This window comes from Periplaneta americana, chromosome 2, assembly GCF_040183065.1.
Source record: "Periplaneta americana isolate PAMFEO1 chromosome 2, P.americana_PAMFEO1_priV1, whole genome shotgun sequence".
Taxonomy (NCBI): Eukaryota; Metazoa; Arthropoda; class Insecta; order Blattodea; family Blattidae; genus Periplaneta; species Periplaneta americana.
This window is the reverse complement of record NC_091118.1, coordinates 21,407,438-21,418,968: the sequence shown is the minus strand read 5'-3', so window position 1 is coordinate 21,418,968 and position 11,531 is coordinate 21,407,438. Positions and strand designations below refer to the sequence as shown.

General features: G+C 35.8%; 1 protein-coding gene across 3 annotated transcripts in view; it reads right to left on the bottom strand.

Moving 5' to 3' along the window:
• Positions 1-11,531, bottom strand: part of LOC138715792 (very long chain fatty acid elongase 4-like) — a 50,268-nt gene extending 38,737 nt beyond the window's left edge. Inside the window, exons 1-2 of one of the 3 annotated variants that reach the window (XM_069848872.1) lie at positions 11,376-11,531; positions 3,024-3,097 (exon numbers count right to left, since the gene is read on the bottom strand). In XM_069848872.1, the coding sequence (XP_069704973.1) occupies positions 3,024-3,084 (61 nt within the window). In that variant the 5' untranslated portion in view covers positions 3,085-3,097; positions 11,376-11,531. Of the gene's footprint in view, positions 1-3,023; positions 3,098-9,412; positions 9,516-11,375 lie in introns of those variants that run through there. The other 2 variants (XM_069848881.1, XM_069848889.1) reach the window with 2 other exon arrangements.

Sequence of the window (11,531 nt, the reverse complement as noted above, 5' to 3'; positions counted from 1 at the left end):
GGACATACATATGGGTCGTGCTGTATATAATTTTGTATAGCCTAGTTTTTCTGCAAAGGATTTACGTATTAATTCTATATTGTAATAATATTTGATAGGCAGGCGCACCTAGGTTATATTGAACTTGAAGCCGAAGGCTCGTGCAAATAAATCAACCACTCGTGATATAAAGTTCCATTTTAGCTACTAGTATGAATATTTCTAGATAAAAGTGTGTGATATATGCCTTAAAATTTGTAAATGCCAAACCTGTCTTATCGTTTTACAAATACAAAATGAGGTGGTATATCTGTGTCATAACACGAAAAAAATGATTCGTTACATTTTCCTGAAAATTTGATTTATGGACTCAGTTGTTGGTACTGCTATGTAGTGACGCAAAACGTGGCCTTCAGTTGTATAGGCTACTGTTAAAAATCTGAAGGTCGTTTCACGTGATAGACAATTTTAACACAAATTATGAATTATGAAACTCTCACATTAGTATTATCACTGTATCCTTGTTACATCATTCTTATGTGAAAAATGTATTAAAAGTGAAGGGATATTTCATCGAAACCCGCAATTAATTGTTAGATATAGAGAAAGCTTTCGAACAAAATCCTGGAAAGACTATGCTAAGATATATTATGTGTTAGGTCAGTATCAACCATAGGGTGCATGATGTGCAATTTTAGGATTTTGCAGTGAAATTACGTTTAGAGGCAGATTATGTAATGTTTCGTCGTGTGCTGAAACTTAACGTTTGGGAATTAGTAATAAAAACGAGACACATTATAATATAGAATGGAAGAGACGAACCGTGTGGAAATCCCCAAGAACATGGCACCCATGAAGGCTACACTTGGATGTGTTAAGTTGAGTCACTATAGGCCTAGCCATTGCAAGGACACGATTCTTATCTTGTACCTTTTAAACATTTTCCCTCCCTTTTTCCCGTTCGTTCATTCATTCATTCATTCATTCATTCATTCATTCATTCGTTCGTTCGTTCGTTCGTTCGTTCGTTCGTTCGTTCGTTCGTTCGTTCGTTCGTTCGTTCGTTCGTTCGTTCATTCCTTCCTTCGTTCGTTCCTTCAAACGTTCATTCATTCATTCGTTCCTTCGTTCATTCGTTCATTCCCTCAATCATTCGTTCATTCATTCGTTCCTTCGTTCATTCATTCGTTCGTTCATGCATTCGTCTATTTATTCATTCATTCGTTCATTCGTTCGTTTGATTCTTCATTCATTCATTCGTTCATCGTTCGTTCGTTTGTTCCTTCATTCATTCGTCATTTGTTCATGCATTCATTCGTTCCTTCTTTCGTTCATTCGTTCGTTTGTTTCTTCATTCATTCATTCATTCATTAATTCATGCGTTCATTCTTTCGTTCATTCATTCGTTCGTTCATTCATTCGTTCATTCGTTCGTTCCTTCATTCCTTCGTTCGTTCATTCATTCGTCCATTCGTTCATTCGTTCGTTTGTTTTTTCATTCACTCATTCGTTCGTTCCTTCATTCAATCCTTCATTCATTCATGCATTCATTCGTTCGATCATCGTTCGTTCGTTTGTTCTTCATTCATTCGTCCATTCGTTCGTTCATTTATTCGTTCATTCGTTCGTTCCTTTATTCATTCATTCTTTCGTTCGTTCCTTCGTTCGTTCCTTCATTCATTCGTTCGTTCATTCGTCCATTCATTCATTCGTTCCTTCGTTCATTCGTTCGTTCCTTCGTTCATTCGTTCGTTCCTTCATTCAATCCTTCATTCATTCATGCATTCGTTCGTTCATTCGTTCGTTCCTTCATTCAATCCTTCATTCATTCATGCATTCGTTCGTTCATTCGTTCATCGTTCGTTCGTTTGTTCCTTCATTCATTCGTTCGTTCATTTATTCGTTCATTCGTTCGTTCGTTCCTTTATTCATTCATTCGTTTGTTCATTCGTTTATTCCTTTTTTCATTCATTAATTCGTTCGTTCCTTCATTCATTCATTCATTCATTCGTCCATTCATTCGTTCGTTCATTCGTTCGTTTGTTTCTTCATTCATTCGTTCGTTTGTTTCTTCACTCGTTCATTCATTCGTTACTTCGTTCATTCCTTCGTTCGTTCAATCGTTCCTTCATTCAATCCTTCATTCATTCATGCATTCATTCGTTCGTTCATTCGTTCGTTTGTTTCTTCATTCATTCGTTCGTTTGTTTCTTCATTCATTCGTTCGTTTGTTTCTTCATTCATTCGTTCGTTTGTTCCTTCATTCATTCATTCATTCATTCGTCCATTCATTCGTTCGTTCATTCGTTCATTTGTTTCTTCATTCATTCGTTCGTTTGTTTCTTCATTCGTTCATTCCTTCGTTCGTTCAATCGTTCCTTCATTCAATCCTTCATTCATTCATGCATTCATTCGTTCGTTCATTCATCCGTTCATCGTTCGTTCGTTTGTTCCTTCATTCATTTGTTCATTCTTTCCTTCATTTATTCGTTCATTCGATCGTTTATTCGTTCGTTCCTTTATTCATTCCTTCATTCATTCGTTCATTCATTCGTTAGTTCGTTTGTTCCTTAATTCGTTAGTTCGTTTGTTCCTTAATTCGTTCATTCGTTCGTTCCTTCATTCATTCGTTCCTTCCTTCATTCGTTCTTACTTTCATTCATTCATTCATTCGTTCATTCCTTCATTCATTCGTTCCTTCATTCATTTCATTCGTTCTTCATTAATTCATTCGCTCGTTCGTTCCTTCATTCATGCGTTCATTCATTCGTTCGTTTCTTCCTTCATTCATTTCTTCATTCGTTCGTTCCTTTATTCATTCACAGTATTAACAACACAATTGTGTGACCAGAATGTCAAGCTTATAATCGTTCCACGTAAAAAAATCACGGAATTATTTCGTTTAGGCCTAATTGACTTCACCTATTCATGACAGTAAGTAGGCACTACATGCGCAAGGCTTCGCTCGGATATGTAGGCACAGAATCATCTTCACAGCATGTTAAACTAATGAAACTTGTTTTCGATTTCCTTGCGTAACTTACATTTGTGAGTTCGTAGATATGCTTCGTACTGTTCTCCGAAAGTGCTGAAATCTGTGATCATTTCGTGATGAAATCTGGGGAGAAATTATAATAAAGCATTAGCACAATATATCATTGCTTTATTTTCTAGACTATTAAATTTAATACTGATAGATATTATGGTTCAAAAGCTGGCAAATTGTTTCAAACTTGCAGCATCCTATTTGTGAAAAGTTAAGTTTAACTTAATTTACCAGTTTTAATATTTTTCCTTCTCACTTTTATGATTAGTAGGGAGCGGATTTTTATGTGCTAAAAATTAAATATGTTTATATTTATGTGCTAAAAAGTACGAAAATATTTGCTAAAAATAAAAAAAAAACCATTTTTTTTAAATATGACAAAAATACCTTACCTAGCTTGAAAAAATAAAATGTTACTAGGTACTCACCAACCACACTTGAGTGCTAGTAGTTGGCCGAGAATTGCTGTGAACAACAAAGGTCATCTCCAGATTCTATGCCGATTATCTCTAAACAACGACTTACGCTGTGAAAATGATCTTTCCACATGACAGGACGTCAGGCGTGCGTATTCAAAAAGAAGAATGTCACAAACACCGTCAATTTCATCTACAGGCACACCCTCCAATACTTGAGCAACTTTACACATTTTTTTTTATATGCACTGTTTTTCCCAAACACATTCTGGAATTTGTCCCTTAGTAATTGTACTTCTGAACCTGGTAGCGACTCTAGTGTAATTTGCACGGCACGCACCTCCCTGTTTCAGACAACAGGTTTTTGGATGTTTCGAGTTTTTTTATGATGTCACACAAAAAGCTTAAATTTGCTAATAAGAAAGCCAAATCGTTTTTTAAACAACCATCTTTCAGTATATCTTGAAGGATATCGATTGATGAAGCCCGATAACAGAGAATCACAACAAGACGTATTGCCTTACTTGATAGGCATGAGCGAGAGGTGACAGATTTGTTTACATTAAATAATGTTCATACCCGAGCTCTTATCTGTTGTGTTTCACAAACAAAGCGTGGAATGAAATCAGCTTCAGCAACAATAAACATTCCTAATTATAAGTTGCAAGATCTCTCCTCCTTGTCCATGTTAATTTATTCTCTAATAATAACATTGATATGCTGCCTAGAAGTTCTCAGAACTTGAGGGGATACTATTACGAAAATGGATCACGGATACACCACACAGCGCTTAGAAACACGAAGCAACCGAGAATTCTTAAAAAAGATAACGTACTTCTGAGTGATATAATTAATTTAATTTTAAAATATTTAAAAGTTCTTGTAAAAAAATTATTTAAGTAAAAAAAAAAAACTCCAAGATTTATGTGCTTATAGTAGATTTTCTGAAAATATGTATTTACATAATTTTTTTGTGAAAATATGTGTTTTTATGTGAAATAAAATTAGGGTTTTAAACTTGAAACTTCATGTTCGGAATTATTAACTTTGTTAATTGTATTATATCACACACAAAAATAATATTTAATTACATAGGAATCCGCTCCTTACTAATAAGATTCACAAAGTTGTTGTTCATCTGATGATAGTAAGAAATACTGTATCATATATTAGATTTGCTCCAGTAACGTCTTGTGACATAGAACGAATATTTTCAGAGTACAAAATATATTGTTTTTTTTTTTCTGAACATTAAAGGAGTAGGATTTCTTTTGATAAAATGAACGGTGACCAAAACTCGAACGGCAGTGATTACACGCGAAAGACAGTTAAAGAAGTAAGGAGACGGGGGAGAAGTACATGACATGAAAACTACAACCAGTGGTTGTTCGTGCATTAACATTGATTTCTTCATCAACCCGCGAATAAAAATAGCAAGCGTTGCTGTATCAGTAATGTCACTACTGTCATCAAGAACCAATAAACAAATATATACAAATTTTCTTTCTTTTTTAAAATATTCCTCAATGAACACAATCACAAATTTCCTGGACCACCTCTGTGGTGTAAAGGTCAGCATGCCTGGTCTCTTACGCAGAGGGCCCGGGTTCGATTCCCTGTAGAGTTGAATTTCCTGGTTGAGGTTTTCTCAGGGTTTTCCCTAAACTGTAAGGCAAATGCCAGGAAATTCGGGCCTCAACATCCCTGAATATCACCGACCTCATTCATCACCGAAATCATATTCATAACAAATCAGTAATATACAGATTGAGTATAAATGACTTCTCTGATTATTTGTGGACAAACGATTCAACGTATAAAAATTTTATATATAGCAGCATATGGAGAAACTCTAAAAGTTTTTAATCATACCTTATAGGTGCTCGATATGGGCTTCCCTTGTGACCATGCAGACATCAAGCCGATAGTTCAATTCGTCCCACACACGGCTAAGTGTATTCATATCGATTGCAACGATGGTGTTGATAATACGGGAGCGTAGCTCTGGCAGATTTTCCAGTAATGGAGGTACAAAAACAGAGTCTTTAACATACCCCCACAGGTAGAAGTTACACGGTGTTAAGTCAGGGGAACGTGGAGGCCAGGACAAGAGCTGCATGTCGTCTCCCCTCGCGCGATCAATCCATCTGTTTGGAAATCGGTCGTTCAGGAATGTCCGGACTTCGTTGTGGTATTGAGGTGGAGCGCCATTTTGTTGATATATGAAATCAACACTATCACTCCCCAGCTGTGGCATCAGCCACTCTTCTAACATGCCTTGACACGGTGGGTTTGAGAAAAAAGAAAGGGCCGTACACCTTGGACTTGGAAAGTGCAACGGCAAAGACGAAATGCATCTCTTATCTTGGCCTCCACGTTCCCCTGACTTAACACCGTGTGACTTGTACCTGCGGGGGTATGTTAAAGACTCTGTTTTTGTACCGCCATTACCGGAAAATCTGCCAGAGCTACGCGCCCGCATCGTCAACGCCATCGCTGCAATCGATATGGATACACTTAGCCGTGTGTGGGACGAATTGACTATCGGCTTGATGTCTGCAGGGACACAAGTGGAGTTCATATCGAGCACCTATAAGGTATGTTTAAAAACTTGGAGAGTTTCTCAATACACTCGTATATTTAAAAATCTTCTACGTTCAATCATTTGTCTACAAATAATTTTCGTAATCAGGGAAGTCATTTATACTCACGCTGTATATGTTCGCCACTAGATAGTTGGCTTCATTACATTTATCTATAACCAACGTTCTCTTCATGACGATGATTAATGGTTGATTTCAGTTCTTGGAGTTTAATGGCTCACTTCATTACTACACTAGCACGTAATATTCAATCAGTTTCTCTATTATATTTATTTATCTAAACGATAACAGCTCCCTGTATTAACAGTCTGCCACAAAGACAGAGCATATTGAGCAATAGGCAGTTGGAAGTATAAATAATATACGTAAGTTTAAGTTTAATGAAGTCACGCAACAATGACAAGAAATGATTGAATAAATAATTAGGTACTAATTAATTATTTGAAGATTACTGTTGACCGTAGAGATGGTTTCGGAGTATAAATATGGATCCTCTCAGAGCTGCAAGAACGATGTCGTCAATTGCCTTTTTCTGTAGGCCGAATCGTTGCCAGGTCTGGAAGAAGAAACCAGGAATAGTTCCGCGCGCTCCAACCATAAGGCCTATTACTTCAATTTGTTGTAGACCGTATTTGTCCATGAACTATGGAACGGTACGTACATAGATGTCGTTTTTTCCCCTATTTACATCTTCAGGTTGGCTCTTTTGTTTTTCAAATCTAACGGTGGGATCGATGGTGTAACCATTATAGTTATTTGGTGGGATGGCAATCATGTCTATTCTTCTTGTACTGCCATTGTCTGCCAGTCCGTGTACTTCTTCGAACACTTGACAATTTATTGATCTCAACTGTTCGGCGATCATCGAACGAATTCTATGGTGTCGTGAGTTACGGAGTACTTCACCGTGCGGACAAGAGCCCAGGACATGTGCAAGTGTTTCTGGCATCGCCGACAGAGGATGTTGTCCCGAGTCCTGCCCGGAAGGGAACGTACGGAAGACACGTGTGCAGTCATTTTAATAGCTTCGCGCCACTCGCTAGAGGTTAGGCCTTCACGATGTCGTATCCAGGAATTCGCCGGAGTAAACTCGCTGTATAGATCTACGCCAAGACCTTTCTGAGGTAGCTTAGCCCACGTCTCTAATTCCTTTTCTCGCAGTTTTCTCCTCATACGTCGAGCGTCATACAAACTGGTTTGTGGGTCTTTAATTACGTCGTATGTCTCGGTTAACTGCAAAGATTTGACGCATTATTATTATTATTATTATTATTATTATTATTATTATTATTATTATTATTATTATTATTATTATTATTATTATTATTATTATTATTATTATTAAACTCGAATATGCATCTGTAGTTTGGAACTCTATTTCAAGTACTGATTCGGCAAAACTGGAAAATATACAAAGGAAATTTATATCATTATATTCGTACAGATTTTTGCCTAATAACTCTGGATTTAACTATGATCAAAAATGCGAAGCCTGTATGCCAGACGTCATGACCTCGATTACTTATTCGTATGTAAGGTCCTTAAAGGTGACATTAATTGTCAATCTTTCTTAAACAGTGTCAGCCTTCGTATTCCTATGAAGGACATGAGACATCACAAATTCTTCTATATTAGAAATTCTAAATCTTCCTCTCCGGTCTCCAGATGTATTAAAAATGCTAACTTACATGTAGGCGATTTCGATCCATTCAATATATAGAAGTATTAGCATATGGCAATGCCTTTGCTAACATTAATTGCATTATATTTCTACACATATTAGTAATACTTCTGTATGAATCATCTCCTTTCCATAAAATATAATAGTATTAATTCTTGAAACTAATCATTGTAATCTATATTCATTTTGTTGTTATCTCTATTATGTAATGTGTACCATAGTTGTTCATTTTATTTCATTTTTTGTATTGGTATTCTATTTTTGTCAATTGCATATCTTTACAATATTACTTATATTATTCCAGTCTCATTTATATGATTTCATTAACTTACTTACTTACAAATGGCTTTTAAGGAACCCGAAGGTTCATTGCCGCCCTCACATAAGCCCGCCAGCGGTCCCTATCCTGTGCAAGATTAATCCAGTCTCTATCATCATACCCCACCTCCCTCAAATCCATTTTAATATTATCTACGTCTCGGCCTCCCTAAAGGTCTTTTTCCCTCCGGTCTCCCAACTAACACTCTATATGCATTTCTGGATTCGCCCATACGTGCTACATGCCCTGCCCATCTCAAACGTCTGGATTTTATGTTCCTAATTATGTCAGGTGAAGAATACAATGCGTGCAGTTCTGTGTTGTGTAACTTTCTCCATTCTCCTGTAACTTCATCCCGCTTAGCCCCAAATATTTTCCTAAGCACCTTATTCTCAAACACCCTGAACCTATGTTCCTCTCTCAGAGTGAGAGTCCAAGTTTCACAACCATACAGAATAACCGGTAATATAACTGCTTTATAAATTCTAACTTTAAGATTTTTGGACAGCAGACTGGATGATAAGAGCTTCTCAACCGAATACGCATTTCCCATATTTATTCTGCGTTTAATTTCTTCCGGAGTGTCATTTATATTTGTTACTGTTGCTCCAAGATATTTGAATTTTTCCACCTCTTCGAAGGATAAATCTCCAATTTTTATATTTCCATTTCGTACAATATTCTGGTCACGAGACGTAATCATATACTTTGTCTTTTCGGGATTTACTTCCAAACCGATCGCTCTACTTGCTTCAAGTAAAATTTCCGTGTTTTCCCTAATCGTTTGTGTATTTTCTCCTAACATATTCACATCATCCGCATAGACAAGAAGCTGATGTAACCCGTTCAATTCCAAACCCTGCCTGTTATCCTGAACTTTCCTAATGGCATATTCTAGCGCGAAGTTAAAAAGTAAAGGTGATAGTGCATACATTTGTAATTCATTCTATTCAGTTGCCATTATTTTAATTATTTCACTGTATTAATTTTAATAATTATTTGTGCTATCTTATTTTGTGATGATTAATGTAGACTATTATATTGTTTGTATTTTCATCTCATTCCCATTTTCTATCATTCATGCTCATCATCATTTGTTGTTTTGTTCTGTTGTGTATCGTGCTAAATAGTAATTGGCTTTGTGCTGTTGTTTTGCACGTTAATATTCTAAATAAATAAAATTATTATTATTAAATCAGTAACTAGTAAATAACTGCTAATAGTCATCGAAAGATTAAAGAAAGAAATTAAAATAGAGCTAAAGCATAGTAATTATTTTATGATTCAAGGGAATGTAGGCCTCTATATTGAGACACGTATATAAGAATTATGGTAACACTTGCTGATTAATAATAATAATAATAATACCTGTTATGCTTGTGTATTCAGCGTAATGCCCTGTAATGTCGCTTCTTTATAGTACTACTAATTGAACCGTTGAGCAAAGCAACATATTACATTCTCTCCGACAGAACAGCGAATAAATTCCTCTTCCCATTCTGTGCAAAAGCTTCTGTTCCTGCTCGTATAGACAGAGGGTTTGTAGAGCGACATGGTACTGACACTGCTTATCTTCAGTATGTGAGCGAGACAGAGAGCAATGCACAGGAAACTCCCCTTACCAGTATGAATGTCTTTGATTTCACGATGTCACCGCTGCTTTAGGGACAGATATCGTGAATTAGCCTTTCCGCTACGTGTCGAGCGATTAGGAAAATACCGTTAGCCTATGTACGTGTGACATACGTAATAGCTGCTTTTGCGACAAGAAGTGATACCAAAGTCGGGATTTTGTGATAATGTCACACTCAATATGTATACTGTGCAACTGTTTCACATATAACAGAAATCTATGGAGATAACACAGATTCTTGCCTACTTAAAAAATGGCGGCTTCCGGCGTCATTTCTCAGTGTGAAGTAAGAGATCTCTTTACATTTTGAATCTACGGTTTGTACACCCAAAGAGAGACATAACGGCATTTTGTGATTAAGTCGCACTCAATATATATAGGGTGAACCGTATGTAGGGTCTAATGTCGTTAGTTATTCTTTGAGATATTGCAAACAAAAAAGTTGAATACAGTTTTGCTCGTTTTTTGCTTCCTTTTCGAAATAAAATTTACTAACATATTATTTATTATGAGGATTATAATTTACTGTGTTAATTTCTCCGGGAATTTTTGAGACAAATATAAATAACAAAAAGTATGAAGACTCTCCTAGTTAATACTGCTTCATCCATGATTTTAAACATATGAGTGCATTCACATGCTCCGAATTAGGGCCTAAGTCCCGCTCTACATTTAGTAACAATATTTCCTGCACCACTAAACACGAAAAATCTTTTTTTCTGTCAAGCACTTCTCCACGATCGTTCAATTTAAATCCAAACGTTTCACCGTGTTTATCTCTCAAATTCTCATATGTCATAATGGAGTTTATACTTTTCACAGATCACAGAAAACTGATTTTTTTTCTTTATCAAACTAAACACACAACCTTCATATACAAACTCAGTAGAGAAACTGCAACTGCAAAAGTACAGCGGTCGAAACAGAAGACTGGCCCCTATTGTAATCGAATTACCAGATTTTAGAAAGAGAAGATAATGGTTACGCTCTCACTTGCACACATCGTAGACATCGCTGTTTTGTAAGGGATGAGGGGGACGAATCCCAGAAAAGTATGTATTTCATATGCTAGGAAGATGAGCTGACAAAAAGGTGGAAGTTTTCTTACAAAACCATAAACTTAAATAAAACTTAATAAGGGTTTCGCATTGTGTTTCAACTTTCAATAGAGGTAGATTAGGTCACTGTCCTTATATCTTCATCTCTTTCTGAAATGTTTGTGCAAAGATTTTCTCTACTCTACCTGCTTTGGAGTTGGAAAATAACAGTACTATTGTGCTTTTAAATAAGCAATTTCCGAAGGAGCAATATTATCGGAATTTTTAGTACGAGTTTGTATTAACACAATAATAATTAATATCAACTACAATCGATTATTGGATTAAATATTTTTGATTGATTAATCTTACATAGAAATTGATCGATTAATCGATTAGATTAATCAATTAAATCCCACAACACTAATTATAATGTATAATGTGTAGAGACATTGTCTACAGCATTTTTTAAAATGCATATGGTAGTAATAAACTAATTAATAATAATAATAATAATAATAATAATAATAACAATAATAACAATAATATTTTTGAGACATATGGTATGAATTTTGGCCTGTTGTTTCCATTTTTTTTTCCTTGTATACCGTACTTTGATTATGACCAGTCACCGTCAGTGCAGTATGCGAGTTTCTCTTACCTTCAACCAATATTAAATATGTTCAACGAAGCACTAAAATGTCCAATATTCTTGCCTTGATCACGATACTCAACAAAAAAGAAACTACACGGACTATCAGCAGTTCTTTAAGTACTTTACTTCCTTGACTAGTTGAATATTCCACTCTGGCCTTAT